Source organism: Moschus berezovskii, chromosome 22, assembly GCF_049115385.1.
Source record: "Moschus berezovskii isolate FMDL1 chromosome 22, NW_MosBer_1.0, whole genome shotgun sequence".
Classification (NCBI taxonomy): Eukaryota; Metazoa; Chordata; class Mammalia; order Artiodactyla; family Moschidae; genus Moschus; species Moschus berezovskii.
Window position 1 is genome coordinate 27,129,420 of NC_142481.1, and position 22,724 is coordinate 27,152,143.

The following is a 22,724-nucleotide window of genomic DNA, read 5'->3' on the forward strand; positions in this document are numbered from 1 at the left end:
ATCTTCGCAACCCGGGAATCAAACCAGGGTCTCCTGAACTGCAGGGGAATTCTTTACCGACTAGGCTGTCAGGGAAGCAAGAAGGTAATCACAAAAGACTACATACTGTATGATTCCATTTATATGCAGTGTTCAGAACAGGATAATCTATATAGACAGAAAGTAGATTAGTGGCTGCCTAGACCTGGGATGTGGGCAGTGGTGTGGATTTCTTCTGAGGTAACAAATGTCCTAAAGTTGACTGTGATGACAGCTGCACATATCTGTGAATATTCTAAAAGGCCACTGATTTGCACACTGTAAATGGGTAAATGTATATTATGTAAAATATATCTCATAAAGTTGTCTAAAAAAAAGATTTACTCTAATGCAAAAGACCATCACTGACAACAAATAGAGTATGTTAAATATTCATAAGATTAAATATTTTACTTACAATAAAAAGGGCCAAAATGCTAACTCATGCAACAACCTGGATGAACCACAGAAACATGATGCTGAGAGAAAAAGAAGCTGGTCACAAAAGAACACGTTACATGATTCCCTCATATAAAATATTCACAAAAGGCAAATCCACAGAGATATAGAGCAGATTAGTGGTTGTTGGGGATTAGAGGTGGGAACAAAAAGTGACTATACGTAGGCACAAAGGATCTTTCTGGGGTAACAGAAATGTTAAAACTGCACTGTGATGAGAGTCTCACAACTCTGTAAAATTACGAAAAATCACTGAATCATATACTTAAAATATTATTTTTTGATCTGTAAAGTATATTTCAATAAGGTTGTTTTATAAAAAAATGTATTCTAAAAATAAAGTGACAACTCAATTATAGGAAAAGGACCACGTCAAGGCTATATATTGTCACCCTGCTTATTTAATTTATATGCAGAGTACATCATGAGAAATGCTGGGCTGGAGGAAGCACAAGCTGGAATCAAGATTGCCAGGAGAAATATCAATAACCTCAGATATGCAGATGAAACCACCCTTATGGCAGAAAGTGAAGAAGAATTCAAGAGCCTCTTGATGAAAGTGAAAGAGGAGAGTGAAAAAGTTGGCTTAAAGCTCAACATTCAGAAAACTAAGATCATGGCATCTGGTCCCATCATTTCATGGCAAACAGATGGGGAAACACTGGCTGACTTTACTTTTTCGGGCTCTAAAATCACTGCAGATGGTGACTGCAGCCATGAAATTAAAAGACGTTTACTCCTTGGAAGCAAAGTTATGATCAACCTAGATAGCGTATTAAAAAGCAGAGACATTACTTTGCCAACAAAGGTCCGTCTAGTCAAGGCTATGGTTTTTCCAGTGGTCATGTATGGATGTGAGAGTTGGACTGTGAAGAAAGCTGAGCACTGAAGAACTGATGCTTTTGAACTGTGGTGTTGGAGAAGACTCTTGAAAGTCCCTTGGACTGCAAGGAGATCCAACCAGTCCATCCTAAAGGAGATCAGTCCTGGTTGTTCACTGGAAGGGCTGATGCTAAAGCTGAAACTCCAATACTTTGGCCACCTGATGTGAAGATTTGACTCACTGGAAAAGACCCTGATGCTGGGAGGGATTAGGGGCAGGAGGAGAAGGGGATGACAGAGAATGAGATGGCTGGATGGAATCACCGACTCGATGGACATGAATTTGGGTAAACTTCAGGAGTTGGTGATGGACAGGGAGGCCTGGTGTGCTGCGATACATGGGGTCGCAGAGAGTCAGACACGACTGAGCGACTGAACTGAACTGAACTGATGATAACTCCATGTTTAACTTTTTAAGGAACTGCCAAACGATATTCCCAATGCAGCTTTACCTTTTTACATGAAATATAATTCTGAAAGCTATTTACTCTTGTAAATGTTTTTAATAGTATGATATCATTATAAGTGTATTGAAATAAACTTTAAAGAAGAGTATTTACCCCAATGCCATCTGGGCCTAACAGTAATGGATTTCATTTTTGTCAAAAATATGTATTTCATATATATTTAAGATTATAATCATAGAGAACATATAATTTGTATAAATGTTTTTATACAAAATTTTTTTTCACTTTTACTGTATATTTAGGAAGTCATTTCCATAACTCATTTACTCAAACTTACTTCTTCATGATGATGATTCTATCAAAAATTATAAAGTAGATTCAATATTATCATGTTTAGGAAGCCTGCTGCTGCTGCTGCTGCTGCTAAGTCGCTTCAGTCATGTCCGACTCTGTGTGACCCCATAGATGGAAGCCCACCATGCTCCCCCATCCCTGGGATTCTCCAGATAAGAACACTGGAGTGGGCTGCCATTTCCTTCTCCAATGCATGAAAGTGAAAAGTGAAAGGGAAGTCGCTCAGTCATGCCTACAGTATTGCAAATACAGTATTGCAAATGCCTTTGTCAATTTCTTCTAAGGATATGCTTTCATCAGTGGCATATGCACTTAAAGAGAATCTGAACTGCTTAAGATTCAAAGTAAATGATAAAATTAACAGCTTATAGTTTCCAATTTTCAAAGTAAAAAGATTTTGATGGTTTGGAATTTAAGATTAGTAATTCCAATCTTGAAGTATCAGTTTATTTTTTTATTTTTTTTTTGGTTAGAAATAATATTTATTACTCCCTCCCACCATGAACAGATTACTTTTCAGAAACATGAACGTATTATCCATGTCTTCATCAATAACAGTTTGTAGAAAATAAACTTAATTCATATCTTGTCAACAATATAGTTTGTTTTTTTTTTAAACAATAGCCATTTTATTTTTCCATGTTAGTTCAAGAATAGCTTCAAGTTTTACATTTCAGATCAAACCAAGACAATCTTTGTTTCTAGGCAATTGCCTGACAGAGCCCGCCCCCCCCCCAACCCCTAAAAAATTCTATACCCTAAGTGATAAACTCTTCTTGTACATTCAGCAAACTTTATATTGGGAAAGAAAAAGAATAACTGAGATAGGTACTTACTCTCGTGCACAGTAATAAATCTAGCTGAGCTTCTATTCCTTGCTTTGCAATGATGTTCATATAAAATAAATCGTATCTTATCAAGTTACAATGGTAATTTCTTGAAATGTGTTTACGGAAGCTATACACTTAATCCACTGAAATTTCCTTCTGATTTTTGAATCGGCAATTAAACCATCACCATAAGGAAAAGCTTCATCCCAAGAAGATGTTTCCCCTTTTCCTCAGCTATTTCTCTCTAAAGGCTTGAATCGTCTCTCAGATCACGTAAGGAGATACGTTAAAAGCACAGGAAAAAAAATGTTCTAGCTTGCTGACATAATGCCCTTAAGTTTGCTGACGTAATGCCCATGTCTTAACTTTAAAATGTAAAATCAGAGTTAAAGCATCACTTAATTCATACAGTACATTGTTAATCGACAGTGTCCCACCAACTCAGAAGTTCCCCAAACTCGTTGTCTTCTCCGCTTTTATCAATAGTAAGTTTATAACCAATGACTCAAAGAATGTGCTTGTAGTAGGCTGCTGGTTTAACTTTAGAATTACAAGTTTCAATCGTGGGCTATTCTCAGATATAGAAACACTAAGAGTGGCATATGAACTATTAAATTTGTTTCCCATTACCTACAGGAAGAATTTGTTCAAATAAAATTTTACAAGACAAAATGCAAATCTCTATACCTATATATAGATGTATACATGTATATATTGAACCTAACTAAAGTTTTATAAGCAATACTAACATAGTTCTGGTTACACATTCCTAAAGACTTAGTAAGATTAGTAATTCCAATCTTGAAGTATCAGTTTAAAAGACAAAATTATTTTAAAAGACTAAGTACAAATATTAACTAAAAATATTAGTGACTTAAATTACCAACCTTATATATATCCTCAATACATCTACTAAGTTGTTCTTCTGTCACCAAAATGGTCCCTGGCACCATGTCACTCTCTGGAATCTCTAAAGGACAAAATACAAAATTACTCATACTCAGCATCTCAACGGCCTAAGGAAAAATGCTTTACTAGAAAGTTTGGGAAGTAACAGCTAAAATTAGAAAATCAACATGGTTACAATATAGCACCATTCAAATATAATATTTCACAGAAGTTTCACTGATTACAAACATGCATTATTATTTTACGTATCAATAAGAAAAAAAAAGCACTTCCAAGTAACCTATGAAACATTATCACTTAGAATTCTAATTTTTAATTAATCAATGGGAAGTTGGAGATTAAATTAAATGAAAATGGCAGAATCAATAGTTGTATCTGGGTTACTGGTACACAGATGTTCATTATACTATTCTCTGTACATGTATTTGAAAATTTCCCTATAAAATTTAAAATTTTTAAATATAGAAATTTAAAATTTTAAAGCTGAACTTTTAAAACAGAGTTTTTTAAAAAAGAATTATTAAGAGAACTTAGATTTATTTTACACAGTTTTGTTATATATCATTCTGTTTTTCTTTGCTATTCTGCAAGCATACAGGATCTTAGTTCCCTGACCAGGGATTGAACCTGTGCCCCCTACAATGGAGGCATGGAGCCCTAGCCACTGGACAACCAGGGGAAGTCCCTATCATTCCTGATAAAAGCTAAATAACTGGAATAAACAAGATAAAGAATTAACACTTCACATTAATTAGTGTCCAACTCTTCTGAAACATTTTTGGTATCTGTGTTGGGCCATAATATATTGACCTCTGAGCCACTGAGTGCAATGATGTAATATCCTCAAGAGCCCTTGGTTTCATTACTGTCATGACAATTTTCTTCAGTCACTGACATCCATTCCACAAGTTTTAACACTCACTTGCAGACATGGACAATACTACAGTTGCTACCTGGCCAACGGTGATAGTGAAACGCATCTAGATATTAGAGTTACTACAATGTGAAAGAGATTTCAAAAAAAAGTTTTTTTAATGTGGAAAAAAAGTGCATCTTGGAATTGATAAAATATGGTGATTCATCACACTTGCTACATATCCCTAAAAAACATGCTGCGATATGAAAAACAAAATAAGAAAGCGTATATATTAGATTGTTTTTCCAGTGGCAATGATGGGGTTTACGTATAAGATCAGTCATATTCTAACTCAGTCCTTTTCATTACCAACAGATGTCATATGCAAAACATGTAGCTGGCATTACAGATGTAACCTAATGCCTGGTAGAATGCCTGGTAAAGAGATGCCCAATAAATATTCTTTGAATGAATGAACAAGGCCCAGGACAAAAATAACTGACCCACAACTGGACTGAATCTAGGCCTCCCAAGCATAGTGCTCTAGCAGTAGTGTCAGTCACTCAGTCATGTCTGACTCTTGCGACCCCGCCAGGCTCCTCTGTCCATGGAATTCTCCAGGCAAGAATACTGGAGTGGGTTGCCATTCCCTTCCCCAGGGGATCTTTCCAACCCAGGGATTGAACCCAGGTCTCCAGCACTCCAGGCAGATTCTTTACCACTGCACTACCTGGGAAGCCCTAGTGCTCTAGACTAGGGCTCAAACTGGAACACACACTTGAATTACCTAGTGGGCCAGTCAAAACAGTGCTGGGCCCAACATCAGAGTTTCTAACTCTGTAGGTTTAAGGCGGAGCCCAAAAAGTTGTATTTCTAATAAATTCCCAGGTGATGCTGACGCTTCTGATCTTGGGACCACACAACGAGAACTGCTCCAGACTAAAGGAAATACCTGGTCAGTCACAGGCAAGAAGATAAATAGATTAGAAATGCGGTATGGTCTCACTTGAAATTAGATATAAATGAAGTCCTAGGCCTTGATGACAAGTGCCAATAGAAATAATACTTCATTTTTTGAGGAATACACTAATCCCAGACTAGATTTCTATTAAATACATAAAGGAATTTTAATTATTTATTCAAATATCATGCTTATCATGTTTGAATAATCACAAGTTTCACTTCACCAAAGCTCAATCTGGTGAAGCTTTACAAGCACAAGAATTAGGCTTTCTTTATTCTCACCCACTGAATATTCATTGGAAGGACTGATGCTGAAGCTGAAACTCCAATACTTTGGCCACCTGATGCAAAGAACTGACTCATTTGAAAAGACCCTGATGCTGGGAAAGATTGAAGGCGGGAGGAGAAGGGGACGACAGAGGATGAGACGGTTGGATGGCATCATCGACTCAATGGACATGAGTTTGAGTAAACTCCAAGAGTTGGTGATGGATAGGGAAGCCTGGCGTGCTGCCGTCCATGGGGTCGCAAAGAGTCGGACACGACTGAGCAACTGAACTGAACTTAAACCCCTCTACACAGGTTCAGAAACATTTATATAAATGACTTCTATACGAAGTCTACACAGAAATAAACTGGGCTTAACCACAGATCAATTTTTCTCTTTATTTGTAACCTCAGAAAATACTATTATGGAAAGGTTTTGTTTTTTTAAAAAACTCACTAAAAATGCTGAAATGAGACTCTGTATCCTAGCACTAACCTCAATAAAGAATGAAAATATACAGAGGGAAGTGGTTAAAAGATATTAGGGGTGATATATACACATTATGACTGATTCCTTTTGTTGTAGGGTAGAAACCAACACAACACTGTAAAGTAATTATCTTCCATTAAAAATAAAAAACAAACACACACTTAAAACTCTCTGGCCAAATCTGGGAAAATCTGAGCATCAAAATGAATATAGGAATATTCAGTCATCCACTGAATTAAAGAAGAATCTGAATCTGTATGGGTATTTAAATAAATGTTTTTTTTAAAGAGATGAGGCAAGAAGAAAAGAAAAGCGCTTCCTTACAGAAGAATATCAACTAACAATATCAACTAACAAAATAGAAACAATTTAAAAAAAAAAAAAAGAATGTCACCATTTTACCAGCAAAAATTATCAGGGATACCAAACCACAGTATGAAGGACTGTTTGGAAACAGGATAGTCACACTGTCTCATATGTCAACCATCCCATAGATTATTATTAATTAAAAAGGGAGGAAGGTATTGTTACAGTGGAGAAATCTGGTTGCTACCACCTTAATCAAATAATCATATTTAACTTTACTAATGGAATAAACTGATGGCATGTGTCCATAATCTAATGGACTGAAAATTAAAATTGTATACAGTATTCCTGCCAAAATGTTTAACCTGGATCTAATCACGAGGAAACAATTAGGCAAATACAAACTGAAGAACAGTCTATAACCTGGGCTTCAAAAGTGTCAGAGCTAAAGATCATTAGGGATCTATTCTACATTAAAGAATTAATGTAACAAGTAAATGAAATGTAATTAAAAAAAAACATATAAAGGAAATTCTTCAGACAAGAAATCTGAATAAAGTCTATATATTAGAGGATGTCTGCAACTAATTCTCAAATGCTTCAGGAAAAAAAATATGTATGTGTTCAGGAAGAGAGAAAGAGAAAGTGAACATGCCAAAATGTTAATTATGTAAAGTATATAGGGATGAGACAGTGTATTCTTCTTAGAACTTCCATGAAGTCTATTTTTCAAAATAAAAAGTTGAGGAGGAAAAAACAAAACTAAAAACACTGAACTACATAGACTTAAGTCATTTAAATCCAAAACACGGAAGAAGGTCCTTTAGAGGGACTCCAAACCACCAGACTTCCTTGTTTACCTGTTGTACTTAAACATCGATGAAGAGGAGCTAACAGGGGCTGAAGTAAGTACTTGGCTGCCAGTTGCGGCTGTTCTCTCGACATAGTTACAAAGGTTGTGGTGGCAACTCTCTGAAATTGTCGTGCTGTCAATTTATCTTGAAAGTGAAATAAATCCAAAATCTAAAAGAAAAATCCATGAGGTAAATACCAGGCTCTTTGTAAGAGGCACTACAACAACTAAGAAAAGAACACATTTCACATTAACTTCTTTACACCAAAAAATAAATTCACTGCAATAACACTGATCCAACAGAACTGTTTGGTTTTTTTTTATTAATTTAACAACCCAGTACCAAAGGGTATGAGAACTGAAGGAGCTGTTTTTATTAAACAGTTTTATCAGATTTATCTACAAATATGTGTTATTTGTAGAAAATTTGGAGAATAATTTTTAAGAAAAAAAATTAAATTCCAAATTACTATAAACACTTTTGGTATATCTTTTCCAATATATTCCCTGTATAATTCTTTCCTCTTTTCAATTGAGACCATACTTAGTATTCAATTTTGTGTACTGCTGAAACCTTCTCATATTATTATAAATTCTTCAAAAATATTATTTCCAGATATTCAGCTTTTCCCCCAAATTTTGCTATAATAAATAGCAATTATGGGGTCAAAGCATATAAATATATTCAGAATCTGAAGAGCCTGTCAGATCTGACCAAGGGTCTACTTTATTCTCAAAAAATAAACATTGAAAAACAAAAACCAAACAAACCACTGATCTCTCATGTTTGAGTCTAAGTACCCAAGAGAAAAGTGCATTCTGCTCCCGGCTTAAAAGTGACTCAAATGTTTTGTAGACAGGAGAAACTGCTGTCCCAAAATTGTATCTACCTGTGATGCTGCCAAAAACAGGCTCAGCAAGACCAAAACCTATGACTTGATTGTCTCATTTCCTTAAGTGCCAAAATTATAGCTACTAGTTTTAGAAAATGTTTACTCATCATTGCAAATAACTTTATCCTGTAAGATAATTTCTGCTTAGTATCTTCCAGTGTAAGATTGTACATCATGATATTTGTTCTTATCCATGCTTCCCCATGAGAACCTGAAGACCAGCATAACAGCTGAATGACTTTCTTTACACTGTACTCCAAAAGGCATATCTTACATCTAAAAGCATGTGGAGTGGTGACTAAGAACACTCCTTCCACATTTTCACCTATCAGATTAACAAAGAAAAGTTTTGTAACACACTGTGTAGGCAAAGGTGTGGGAAAACAAATACATATATAATATCAATCAAAAATTTAAATACATGTAATTTTTAAGCCAATCATTTCAATTTTAAAAATTTTCCCTATTAACTGGAGCATTGTAACAGCAAAACAATGGAAACAATTTAAATGTCCATTAATAGGAAACTGGTTAAATAAATTATGGTATATAATGAGATGAAATACTATGCACCCAAGAAAAAGAATGAGACCGCTTAATATGAAATGATCTCCAAGGTACATTGTTAAGTGAAAAAAGCAAAACTGAAAAATAGTGTGTGCAGCATATTATCATCATTTGGATAAAAATTAGAATATAAAAATAAATAATACACATATAATTATATACACGATTCACAGATTGTCTCTGCAAAATAAATAAGAAATTGGTACAGAGACAGGAGAGAGACTTATTTTTCTGCTTACTCTTTTGTGCTTTTTAAAATTGTATACCTTTTTTATTTACTACATATTTTTAAAAAAATAATTAAAAACACAGAAAAGATAATAAATACAACAAAACTATAGTTTCATATTCCAGTTTTGAGGGCAAGCTAGTCAGTTACTAATGATAAAAGTGAAAGTCACTCAGTCATGTCTGACTGTTTGCAACCCCACTGATACAGTCCATGGAATTCTCTAGGCCAGGATACTGGAGTGGGTAGCCTTTCTGTTCTCCAAGGGATCATTCCAACCCAGGGATCGAACCCAGGTCTCCCGTACTGCAGGCAGATTGTTTACCAGCTGAGCCACAAGGGAAGCCCAAGATTACTGGAGTGGGTAGCCTATCCCTTCTCCAGGGGATCTTCCTGACCGAGGAATTGAACCGGGGTCTCCTGCAGTGCAGATGGATTCTTTACCAACTGAGCCATCAGGGAAGCCTAACAGATCAGTCTCTCCCACAGGTTTTAATATTATTAAGAAAGTCCTTCACTGAATAATAAACATTATATTAACTCAATACTGTTGTTGTTTAGTCACTAAGTCGTATCCGACTCTTTGCAACACCATGGACAGACAGGATTTTCCAGGCAAGAATACTAGAGTGGGTTGCCATTTCCTTCTCCAAGGGGATCTTCCCCATCCAGGGATCAAACCCGCGTCTCCAGCACTGCAGGCATATTCTTTACCACTGAGCCACTAGGAAAGCCCCTAATTCAATATTGGTGAACATTAAAATTCCTCTTTCTATAAATAAGCAGATAATCCTCAAACAGACAAAAGAAATATGATTTACCTGGGGACAGATATCTCTGTAATAATCCTCTGGTGAAAGAGACTGCTGGGGACAAGAGGCTAAAATCTTTGCAATCAAGTCACACTTCTTCCAGTCGGCAGCTGTGGCCTCAGCATCACTCCCTCCAGCCGCCCCAGCTGTCAGCAATGGATACAGACGTCAAAAATTCATAGCACCTCACCACATAAGGTCCTTAAATTAGAGGAGAAACTATTTTTTTCCCTATTGAAAGTCGCTAATTTCTTCTGTAAGATAAACTACCTCTAAATACTTTCTTTTTGATGTTGGTCCCTGGCAAGTTCAGAGGAAAAAATAGCACTTAACCATTGTAATGAGAGTATTCATACTTTCTGAACACTAGTTTCTTCTTTGTGCTTATTACTGACTTGTTTTAAATGATTAATATTTCTATTATTCTCTCTATTTATATGCATCATGGCATTCAAACTGCCTTAAACTAGAGTTAGGGAGTAACAGGTATCAGATTTACCATATCCCCTTAAAAAAAATATGTAAACGGTGGCTTTCAGACATTGGACAAAAGCAGCCCAAGACACTGGTCCCAAACAGAAGGGAAGCAAACAAGGTGAGCCCCATGAACACCCTAGCCTACTACCTTGAGAGAGGATTTCTTTTTTTAATTTTTTTGTCCATACTACAAGGTATGTAGGAACTCAGTTCCCTGACTAGGGATTGAACCAGTGCCCCTGCATGGAGCATGGAGTCTTAGCCAATGGACCGCCAAGGCAAGTCCCTAGAGAGTTTTGAGGCCACACCACAGGTAAAGGAGAACCCAATGAAGCCTGCTACGTTGCTGAATTAAAGAAGAAACACAGTTCAGAATTCAGGGACCTCAACACAGCTAGAGCTTTCAGGGTAAAACAGCAGAGAGGAGAAAGCTACACAAAGAGGGAACTCCAGAGATCAGCAGAGGAATCCTCTCTCAAGTCTTCTGCAGAGTATGGTGTGTGTGTGTTGAGAGAGAGGAACAGTGACAGGGAGAGAGAAACCCAAGGTAAGAAACACCAGAAAGCAGTAGGGAGAACAATCCCCAGAGCTCATGCAGGGCTTGGAGTAGTTAGTGTTCCTACTAGTGAGCATGGAAAAGCCTCTTAACACAAACAGAATCAAGTAAAATCCCAGAAAGGTATCACCTTAGTATTGGTGCCAAATTACCTTAGGTTAAAGGCTGTTATCCACCCACAGTAACAAGGTTTAAGAGCCAGAACTGAAGGACTCAAACTGATACTAAAAAAATTAACTGCATCCTAGCACAAAGCCCAATAAAGGAACACGACAAAATACAGCATCCGGCAGTGTTAAATTAAAATGCCCGCTATCCATTCAAAAATTGCCAGGCACATCCACTCCATCCAGTGAAATATTTTTTAATATAAGGATTATGGTTAGAAAAAATATCAGAAGAAGCCTGCTCAAAATGTTCCAAGTGGTTGCTTCTGGGGATGGGAAATGGAGTGGAAAGCCGCTAAGGACTGCTATTTTTCTCTAAAAGCATTATAGACCTATTGATTCTTTAAATTATGTGCATATATAATTTTAAAAGTCAAAAAATATAAATTAAAAACTACACCATACTTAGCATGATAATTAACATTTCTTCTCTTAATGAGGACTAAGAGAATATAACTGGAAACAAATCTAAAATTTCATTCCAAAGCTTTTATCACTTGGGTGTCTCAAGCTTGAGAATGCTTTTGTATTTTAAGTCCTGAGGTAAAGTACTCTTAGGACCTCTGGCCTTTTCCACAGAGAATTTCTTGGTTTCTATAGGGTTTACTTAAACTTTCTGTACAATGTTTTCCTCTGATATTATAATTTATTTGAAACAGCTGACAATACTATGCAACATGAGCAGTGTATCACAACTATTTTGGGGGAAAATAGCAAGAAAATGAGTTTTTTTGGAAAAGGAGTTCATTAAAGTTTAACTTCTGCACGCCCCACAAAGGCACAACCAAAGTCTAGTCTCCATCAGGTTTTACAGTCAAAGGCTAGAGACCAATAAAGAAAAGTGGATGCCGAAGTAACAAATGTCTATTTCTTACCACCTGCTCCTTCCAAAATGCCCCGGACTACTGCCTGAACACCGCTGGGTCTCATCAACCTTTCAGAGAGGAGCTGCCCACACAGACGCCGGAGCCAAGCTGGGGCCCGGCACCTAACTTGCATCTTCCCTTCTGAGCAGGACTGAAAAATGAAGGGAAATGTGTGAATGAATGTCAGCACAATGGATAGGATTTACAGAAATTAAAAATATACAAATATACTGAGTCAGACTGATAATTAACAGTACACTATACAGACTTCAAAAGGGCAAATTTTTTTCTTTCAAAAAAAAGGGGAAGGGAGAGTTCCCTGGTGGCCCATTTGTTAGGATTCCTTCAACTAGGCTTCCTTCGACTTTCGCTGCCATGGCCTGGGTTCAATCCCAGGTTGGGGAACTTAGATCCTGCAAAGCCATCATGGCAAAAAAAAAAAAAAAATCTTTATAAAGAAAAAAAAAAATCTTTGTAAACATTTATAAAATCTTCTTCAGCCTCACTTTTAAGGAAGTAAAAATACAGTTAAACTTCTTCAAAAAAGTATCAAGTAAAATTTCAAACCCAGAAATATACAAATATGTTTGTGAATAAAATATAGATTTGAGGGACACAAGATCTATGTAACCAATCTGAATGCAGTCCTTCCAATCAAATGCAGCTTCCAAAGAAGATTCACCACTAAGAGAGTCCACATCAGTGAGGGGCACTCCTGTCCTGGCCTCTGAGGTCGTAGCTGCTCTGATTCCTTTTGACATAGCAGTTTTAGGAAGAGTTAGATTTCCTCAAGAACTCCTTTTGAGAGTTCTGTGGCACCACCATAAACAAAACAGACTTGCTGTCCCTTATTTTGGGCTGGAGTACAAATTATAGTGTGGTCATTCATTGTGTTTAACTGTGTGAGCATAAAACTTAGTGAAGGAAACATTTAACCCCAACTAGCCTGTTCTCTCTTTTCTAATTATTAATAATCAAAGATATCTGAGGGGGTTGATGTGCCATGCACTGTGTTAAGTACCCCCCACACAATCTCAATAAGGAAGGTACTGTTGTCATCCCTGTTTTATGGGTAAGGAAAGTGAGGGATGGAAAGGCTCACTAATTCAAACAATTGCACACTGGGGTTGAATTCCAGTGTGCCCAACTCCTGGGCCTCTGCTTTCCACCATGTCCTTATAACGTATTTTGTTTCATCTGGCAAACTGTGGACTCACTCAGAGAAGCATAGCATGAGCAAGAGGGTCCCAATATGAGGCTCTAGTAATATTCTAGGGATGAGATGAAAATGACTTCAGCAAGGAGATGTCTTCACAGTCAGCTTCAGCTTGTCCTCTGGTTAACTGTTTTGACCCTTCATGCTTTTTTAAAAAAAAAATACATATTTATTTATTTGGCTGAACCAGGCCTTAGTTGCATCTTGTGGGATCTAGTTCCCTGCCCAGGGATTGAATCCAGACCCTCTGCATTCAGAGCACAGAGTTTTAATCCCTGGACCACCAGGGAAGTTCCATCCTTTGGACCTTCATGCTTTACTCACCCAAACTTGTAACTAAAATTTAGGTACTAAAAGAAATCCAGCTACATCACCAAATTGAATCATTTTGGATAAATAATTACTTTTAAGGAAAAAAGAAACTACATTATGCTGAGCAGAATATATACTATTACCTTTTTACTCTAGTTTTAATTCCTTGACTTCAAATATTCCATTCAAAGAATAAGATGTTCAAATACTTTTGCCAGAAGAATACTGTCAAACAGCCAAATTTTAGTTTAAAAAAAAAGACCCAGTTTGAGAATGAATAAAATATATTTTTGTCATAAGCCCTAAAAAATTATCACAATATTATTGGGAAAAGTGTCCATTTTTCATTAAAAGAAAAATCCCTTAAAATTATCCCAGAGGTCAGTGTAATTTAGTTTGGCAAATACTTTTTAACAATTTAAAAGATGAAACAGGATTCAACTAGACTAATTTCCAGGAGAAAACAGTTGTTTAGTCACTCAGTCGTGTCCAACTCTTTGCAACCCCATGGACTGTAGCCAGCCAGGCTCCTCTGTCCATGGGATTTCCCAGGCAAGAATACTGGGGTGGGTTGCCATTTCCTTCTTCAGGGGATATTCCTCCCCCAGGAATCAAATTTGGGTCTCCTGCATCACAGGCAAATTCTTTACTGCTGAGCTACCAGGGAAGAAGACAATACACTACACTCTATCATTAAAGCTTTACCCACAAGAGTCCCCAGGAGTGCATACCTGGGGTGGTCCTCCCTGGAGGATAAGTAATTCTCGGACTGCTAATGGCTGATACACTTGATCCAAGATGTCTCTTAGGGCCTTCCTTGATAGGGCTCTTTCTTCTTCAGTTAACACCTAAAAGAAACACGTCCTTGGCTTCTGTGAGATACAAACCAAGCAAGCAATAGAAAGTAATGCTCTGCAACAGTGAACAAACATGCTTGTGAGAGGAGCAGGAGGCCAACTTCTTTTACCTTTTTTTTAACTTTTTATTTTGTATTGGGATATAGTTTATTAACAACGCAGTGATAATGTCAGGTGGACAGCAAAGGGACTCAGCCATATACATGCATCCATTCTCTCTCAATCTCCCCTCCCATCCAGGTTGCCACATAACATTGAGAAGAGTTCCATGTGCTATATAGTAGGTCCTTGTTGGTTATCCATTTTAATTCTTTTGCCTCTTGGTTTCCTTCCATTCAGAGGAAGCTATAATAAGGAAACACTCCTGGCCCCCTCTCCATTCCCTCACCCATTTCTGGGCAGGAGATTGCATCCACTCATCTGATTGCTGAGTTCTGGTACACACAGCTCCTTCCTCTTACGGTCTCTTGGGCGTGAGCGCACAGTCTGTTCTGCTCTTCTGTGCCACAGATTTTTCAGGAGCATGTCCTCTGCATTGGGGCAGAAGGAGCTGCAGTTTTCTAGCACCCTTTAAAACTGGGTGAGAAGTGCATCTCATTGTGGAATGCACTGTTAGGAGACCCATGGGTCTCTATAGACCTTCCAGCTCTGCCTTGATGAGTAATAAAGGTGACATTCTGACTTGTCATCTCTTACTCTGTTAACTGCCTTTTCATTCATTCAGAATTTGGGCAGCAAAGAGGGTGCTGTTTAACTGGGTCCCTGCTCCAAGCCACAACAGACTGACCCACTTTGGGAGCTTCACAGTCAAGACTCAGAATCCTGCTCATTCGGATTTAGTAAATTGTGATGCAGATGCTGCTCAGAGCAGGAGCTGTTGTGGGACTTATCCAGCTTCATACCTCCACCCACCATGTTTCCCCTTCTCCTTCCACCCCATCATTTGGTCCTTTCTGTGTTTCCCTTTTCCTTTCTCTCTTCTGCCTGAGACCTCTGGGTACTGCTTAGCTCAAACAATAGTTGTAAGACCTGCTCCAGACCCCTCATCTCAAGGAAGTGCAGGTAGCAGGCTCTGATGGAGCTGTCAAGACGCACACCCTGTTGTAAAGAGCACAGAGCTCTGCTCCGCAGAACATAAGGGCACTGGAGGAGACCATAATTTCACATGACTACTCAGGTGACAATGGCTTTTAAATGTTTTCTGTTTTATTTTCTTTTGTGAGCACAGGGAGAACAAACAGAAAAGGAACAAGCTGGAGGGTGACATAGAAAGGCTGACTGACAGATGAGGTGAGTAGACATGATAAAGTCTGGATGCAGGAGTTACAGTGCATGTGACCCTGGTTACATTTATACCTTAACAGCGTCTTCTGTTTAGGTTCCTGTGCTAAGGCTGGCAGTGCTCTCATAGGGAAGCAGTGGTCCCTGTTACGTTACACTTGTGAGTCTTGTCTCCCCAGTGACTGTGTGAGCTGTTTGAGAAAAGGGCCACATCGAATGCTTTTGTATCCGTCACATCACTTTATCATCCAGATGCTCAGATTCTTACTGACTGTCAACAAAACACTTGCCTGTCCCCTCAACACCTAACAGTAACAACCAATACCGACGGGATTGTGGAGGGCACCCAGTGCTTGCATACTTCATCTCACTTAATCTTCCCAAGAACTTAATTAAGCAGCATAAACAGTTTAATATTAATATTAGTAGGAGTAACTTTTTGGTGAGCACTGCTGGGTATTGGGCCAGGTAACTTACACACATTATCCTTATTCCTCACAGCCACCCTCCAAGGTAGGTACTGCTTTTTTTCTCAAGGCAGGCATTAATAAACACATTTTACAAAGTTGGAAAGAAACAGAGATTCAAAGAAATAGCTTGCGACAGCTGTTTCAAAAAATGGAAAGAAGGGAACAGGTGAAATGGACTTTCCAGGAGTGAAAGGACTCGTATTTAATAAATGAAAGGTCCAAACCCCTAAAAAGATTCGTCTATCCACCAGAGATGCTTCAGTTCAGTTCAGTTCAGTCACTCAGCCGTGTCCGACTCTTTGCGACCTCATGAATCACAGCATGCCAGGCCTCCCTATCCATCATCAACTCCCGGAGTTCACTCAAACTCATGTCCATCGAGTCGGTGATGCCATCCAGCCATCTCATTCTCTGTCGTCCCCGTCTCCTCCCACCCCCAATCCCTCCTAGCATCAGACTCTTTTCCAGTGAGTCAACTCGTCGCATGAGGTGGCCAAAGTATTGCAGTTTCAGCTTTAGCATCAGTCCTTCCAATGAACACCCAGGATCGATCTCCTTTAGAATGGACTGGTTGGATCTCCTTGCAGTCCAAGGGACTCTCAAGAGTCTTCTCCAGCACCACAGTTCAAAAGCATCAATTCTTCGGTGATCAGCTTTCTTCACAGTCCAACTCTCACATCCATACATGACCACGGGAAAAACCATAGCCTTGACTAGATGGACCTTGGTTGGCAAAGTAATGTCTCTGCTTTTTAATATGCTGTCTAGGTTGGTCATAACTTTCCTTCCAAGGAGTAAGCGTCTTTCAATTTCATGGCTGCAATCAGCATCTGCAGTGATTTTGGAGCCCAAAAAAATAAAGTCTGACACTGTTTCCACTGTTTCCCCATCTATTTCCCAAGAAGTGAGAGATAGATTTCCCAGAGATGCTTAGGCATTTAATAAAAATTCTAGGTCTTTCCAATCAGCACTTTTCCAAAGAACTAAGATGGTCTCTTATAGCAACCACACACAAGTACACACATAGATTCTCACACTCTCTCTCTCTCTCTCCACGGATGCTTACCTCTTCCTCAGGACTCAGCGGTGATCTCTTGCTTGGGCAGAACCCCAGCTGGCACAGACCTGCTGCGATATCCCCAAAATGGCGGCAGAAAACCAGGCTCCCCAGGGACGCATGCTGAGCAACATTGAGGAGGACCCTGCAGCTCGTGTACAGCCTCCGGGTTGCGCTGGGAGCAGCACTGAGACACACCACGTCCTGAACAACAGCCCCAAACTCAGTCCTGTATCTCAGAGAGACTCCAACACCGGGCACGAGATAGGGGCAGACACCCAAGGTCACTACAAACTGCAAAACTGACTGGACAGTCTTTTGCTGGGAGACGCTAAGCGTGTCTGGGCTCAGGGCAGGAGCAGTTTCTGGAGTCTTCGGGTTGGGTTTACCTGGATTGAAATCAGCTGCCAGGCGGAGCATGGTTTCCTTCAAGCACAGCAGCAGCAGTAAGGTCTGGGAGGTAAAATGCCAGGTGACGTCCACAGAGTCTTGTGGCCATTCTGCCTCATTAGCAATTTCATCCCGAAGGAGTTTCAGTATCTTCCAGTGAGGATCTTTCAGAAACTTGTCCTCCAAAGCAGACAGGTTAGATTTTAAAGTAGCCAACAGGACATCATGTTTTGTGATCTGCAGTGAATTTGAGCCTGATCCTTCTGAAGAAAAATCAATCAAATTACATACATGGAAAACAAATTGTGCTTCCCTCCATGGGGAATGCCTTGCCCACTCCAGTTCCTCTTCTGAGGCCTGACTCAATGTCATTACTTCTAGAAAGAGGCCCCCCAACTTGCCTCCCCAGCCAAGGCAGAATTCAAGACGACATTTCCTGTCTTACCACAGCACTTTGCATGTAGTTAGAATTATGTATATAACACATTATATTGGGTTAGCCAAAAAATTCATTTGGGTTTTTGATAGCATCCTATGGAAAGACCTGAGCGAACTTTTTGGCCAACCTAATACTTCATGGAGTTTGTTTCCATTCCCCACACGTTCTGAGGGGACAGCGTGCTTCCTGCCCCAGAACCAAGAGGCCAAATCTTAATCAACTTACTGGGCTGAAACTATAGCAAGAACAGAAATCTAAAAAGGTAAACATTTACCACAGAAGGCTCATTCAAGCTGTTCCAGATCCCAGGGATACAGCATTGAAGAAAACAAAGTCCTTTCCATAATAAAATTACAACCAGTGAGGCAGATCACAGAATATGGACATGGGACGCAAAGAAATTAATTCAATCACACACACTCCCTATTATCTATTCTCAATTTTTCCTGAACTCTCCCAAAATGGTCTTTACTGCCCTCTGCTGGTGAAGGAGCTCATGCACACTCTCAGCAGCTGACAACCTTGCTGACTCCCTCCTTGAAAGGCTCCTCTCTCATGTTCTGGGGCAGCAATCACCCTGTCCTGGTTTTTTCCCTCCTACCTCAAAGGCCATCTCGAAATGTCTCCTCTACTGGTTCTTTTCCTCTACCAGATATCACAGTGCTCCAAGGCTCGTTCTGAACTCTGGATTATCTTCCTCGACAGTCTTAATCAGGCCTAGGTCTTTAAAAATGAGCTATAAGCTAACAGCTTCCGAATTTACATGCCTGGCCCATGACTACTTAGAGCCCATGACTCTAAGTTTCAGAGACATATTTCCAACTGCTGAATGAAATCGCCACTTGGATATTTCTTAGGCTTTCCAAATTCAACAAATTACTGATTCTCACAGATACCTTACACTCCTATGTACAATCCAACCTGGTTATTAACTGGTTACATCTCCACCTTTTTCTTTTATCTAACCCATCACCAAGTCTTTCCTGTTCTGCTTACTAAATCATTCTCAGATTTATTCATTTTTCTCCATCTCACAACTACAACCTTTGTCGAAACCATTAACATCTTTAAACTGAAGTACAGCAGAACCCTCTTGACTGGCTTCCCTACTTTCACTCTCCCAAAAATTTACCTTTCACATGTCAGATCCTCTTAGTATTTAAAACAGCCCTAGAAATTATCCAATCTGAACAATAAAGAAAAAAAATATTTTATAGAAAGAGCCTTAGTATCTATGAACACTATCAAATGCTGTATTTGTAATAAAATAGTAACTAGAATAAAAGGAGAGGAGAGAAAATGGAACACAAAAGGACGTGAAGAAATAATGATCAAAATTTCCCAAAATTTAGTGGAAAAATATAAATTTACAGATTCAGTAAGCTCAGTGATGCCCAATTAGGATAAGTAGAAAGAAAATCACATCTAGGCATATTATAGTCAATCATTAAAATCAGATAAAGATCACACTGATAGAGGGCAGAAATCAACATAATACTGTAAAGCAATCATCCTCCAATTAAAAATTAGGCAAAGAGAAAATCTTGAAAGTAGTCAGAAAAAAGCAGTCAGCAAAGGACACCAATGCTATGAATGACTGTGCACTTATCGTCACAAGCAATAACTGTTAAAAGATAATAGAAAAACTATTAAAGCGGTAACAGAGCAAAAAAACAAACAAAAAACAACCACCACCACCTGATGTGATGACAGGAAAAAAAAAAAACACCTATCAAGTCTCAATTCTATATCCCATAAAAAGTAGCCTTCAAAAATGAAAGGAAAAGGAAGACACTTTCAGATCAATAAAAACTGACTGCCAGCAGATCTGAATACAAACAAATGCTAAAGGAAGTTCTTCAAGGTGAAGGAAAATAGAATCAGATGGAAACTTGGATCTTCAGGAAGGAAGGAAAAGCATCAGAAATGGTAAATACGTGGGTAAATACAAAAGATTCATTTGTTTCCTCTTTATTTGTTTAAACATATATAACTGTCTAAAGTAAAATCTATAAAACTGTATTATTGGGTTTATATCTTATATAGATACAATAAACATGAAAACTATAGCATAAAACCCAAAAGGGGTGGTAGGCTATAAAAGAACCCTTACAGTTACAAGGTTTTTATGTGTCCTGTGAAGTGGTACAAGATAAATTCTAAGCAGATTGTGAAAAATTACGATGTATATTGTAATTCTAGGATGACTACTAAAAATGTAATGCAAAAAGGTGGGTTACAGTTATAAAACTATAATAAAATGCTGAAAACAAATCAAACAGCAATAGACTTCAAAACTAAAGTTAATATATCTTCTAAGCAAGATGCAACTGATGATAACTAAAAGGGTGTTCAACATTATTTATAATAGTGTAAAATTAGAAATACACATTGAGTAAATTATAGTCTACCTGTATCTAACATACTGTATTTTATATGTAACATCTGTTTTGCTTATTATTGTCTCTCCACCATCGAGAACAAAAACTCCTTGAGGACAAGGATATTGCTCTGTTTTGTTCACTGCTGTGTTCTCCTTGCCTGGAACAAGGCCCATCTGACACAGCAGCTGTTCAAAGTAAGTAGTTACTTATTGAATGAATGAATGAATGACAGATGGATTATTTGAAGCCATTATACTATGATGAACATTATTCGATGACATGTTCACTAAAAATATTCTAAAGTGAACAGAGTATGAAATACTACATGGGGAAAAGATATGAACAGTTTACAGAAAAAGAAATGCAAATTGCTCTTAAACATGAACATATGATCAACCTTGCTCCTAAGAGAAAAGTAAATTAAAACTATACTGAAATATCACTTCCCATCTATCAAGTGGCTAAAATCCAACTGTTTTTATAACACATTGTGTGTTTTGGGGAAACACACACTTTCATACATGGCTGGTAAGAGACTAAAATGGTACATTCCCTAAGAAGAGAAATTTGGCAATATCTAACAAAATTACACAGGCATTTAACCATTGGCCCAGCAATCCCTCTTTCAAGAATATATCCTATAGATAGATACACAGGCAAAAATGCAAAGTGACATATACACAAAGCTTCTCATTGCCATATTGTTAGATATGCAGCAGCAGGGAAGGGATGGGGCCGAATCAAAGTGTGTTTTGTCTTGCAGAAGCTAACCCTTAAATTGCACAGGTGTCTCCAAAAGGTTACAAAACATCCAACAAGACACTGTAGTACAAGCAAACATTCAAGTACCTGTTTGCTCTCAGTTTGGGGCAACCTAGAGTAACCACAGTCTCTTTATAATTCTTATGGATGATCATGCCTGCCCTTTCATGAATATGCATGCCTCCCAGGCTTAAAACTACCCTGGTCCAATGGTATGGGGAGATAGCGCTTTGAGGCCTATTTAACACAGAACAAACCTGACTCCATCTTGGGTCTATTCCTTTAGCTCTAATCTTTGTGTGTAAAATATACACCACAGTCTTTTCTCTACCTCCTAGGTTTGACCTTTAAAGGTATAAGGCTTTCCCACATATACAGAGATTAAAAAGTTGCAGAAAAGAAAATAACATTTTTCTCCATTGAACATTTTTCTCCGTTGGAGGTTTACAGAAACATCATGGCTAGATCGACAACTGCGCCAAGTCTGCAACAAGCCACACTCTATCCCCTTTTAGTATAAAAGAAGCCTGAATTCTAACTAGGTTAAGATGGTTTTCTGGTACCACCATCTTCTCAGTCTGCTGGCTTTCCAAATAAAGTTGTTATTTCTTGCCCAAACACCTGTCCCCCAATTTACTGTCCTGTCATGGTAGAGCAGTGAACAGTAGTAGTTTGAACTTGGTAACACTATCTCCCTGACTCCTTACTTGTCACATGTAATAAACGCTTCTACTTTAAGAAAGTACTTGGTGTGTTCACTAAGGACCCCAAACCCATTGAGTCTGGTAAAAGTATTTTTTTATATTAACAAAAGGCTTAAACCAACCCAAATATCCATTCATAGAGAACTGATGAATAAACAGTGGCATATTCACATAATGGAATACTATGCAGCTATAAAAGGGAAAAAGGAAGATTTCCACATACCACTATGCAGCTATCTCTAAGACACATTGAATTTTAAAAGGTATAGAAGAATGTATATAGTATGCTAACTTTTGTGCTAGAATGGGAAGGTACACAGATTATTTTTATGTTTTAAAAGTAGTGGAAGAACAAGTTAAAAATTCACTACAATGAACTATCTATAGAAAGAAACGGAAAAAAATTAGTGGGAGGAGACATGGATAAATGTATCCAGCTTTAGAGTTTTCCTCTTAAAGCACTGTATGTTTCTCATGGGCTTCAAAGGTGGTGCTACTAGTAAAGAATCTGCCTGCCAATGCAGGAGACGCAAGAGACATGGGTTCAATCCCTGGGTTGGGAAGATTCCCTGGAGATAGTAACCCACTCCAGTACTCGCGCCTGGGAAATTCCATGGACAGAGAAACCTAGTGGGCTACAGTCCATGGGGTCACAAAGAGCTAGACATGACTGAGCACACACTCTTTTTTC

The 22,724-nt window shown here is 38.3% G+C and overlaps 1 protein-coding gene across 5 annotated transcripts in view; it reads right to left on the bottom strand.

Moving 5' to 3' along the window:
* The window catches only part of TANGO6 (transport and golgi organization 6 homolog), a 180,659-nt gene that overhangs the window by 151,206 nt on the left and 6,729 nt on the right, over nucleotides 1-22,724 (bottom strand). For 4 of the 5 annotated variants that reach the window (XR_016035983.1, XM_088830977.1, XM_088830975.1 and 1 more), the window contains exons 2-7: nucleotides 17,364-18,007; nucleotides 14,421-14,537; nucleotides 12,171-12,312; nucleotides 10,105-10,241; nucleotides 7,602-7,764; nucleotides 3,838-3,920 (exon numbers count right to left, since the gene is read on the bottom strand). Coding sequence is in view for 4 of the 5 variants with exons in the window: in XM_088830977.1 (XP_088687103.1) it covers nucleotides 3,838-3,920; nucleotides 7,602-7,764; nucleotides 10,105-10,241; nucleotides 12,171-12,312; nucleotides 14,421-14,537; nucleotides 17,364-18,007 (1,286 nt within the window). In the remaining variant the exon portion in view is untranslated. The remainder of the gene's footprint in view (nucleotides 1-3,837; nucleotides 3,921-7,601; nucleotides 7,765-10,104; nucleotides 10,242-12,170; nucleotides 12,313-14,420; nucleotides 14,538-17,363; nucleotides 18,008-22,724) is intronic. The other variant, XM_088830976.1, reaches the window with a different exon arrangement.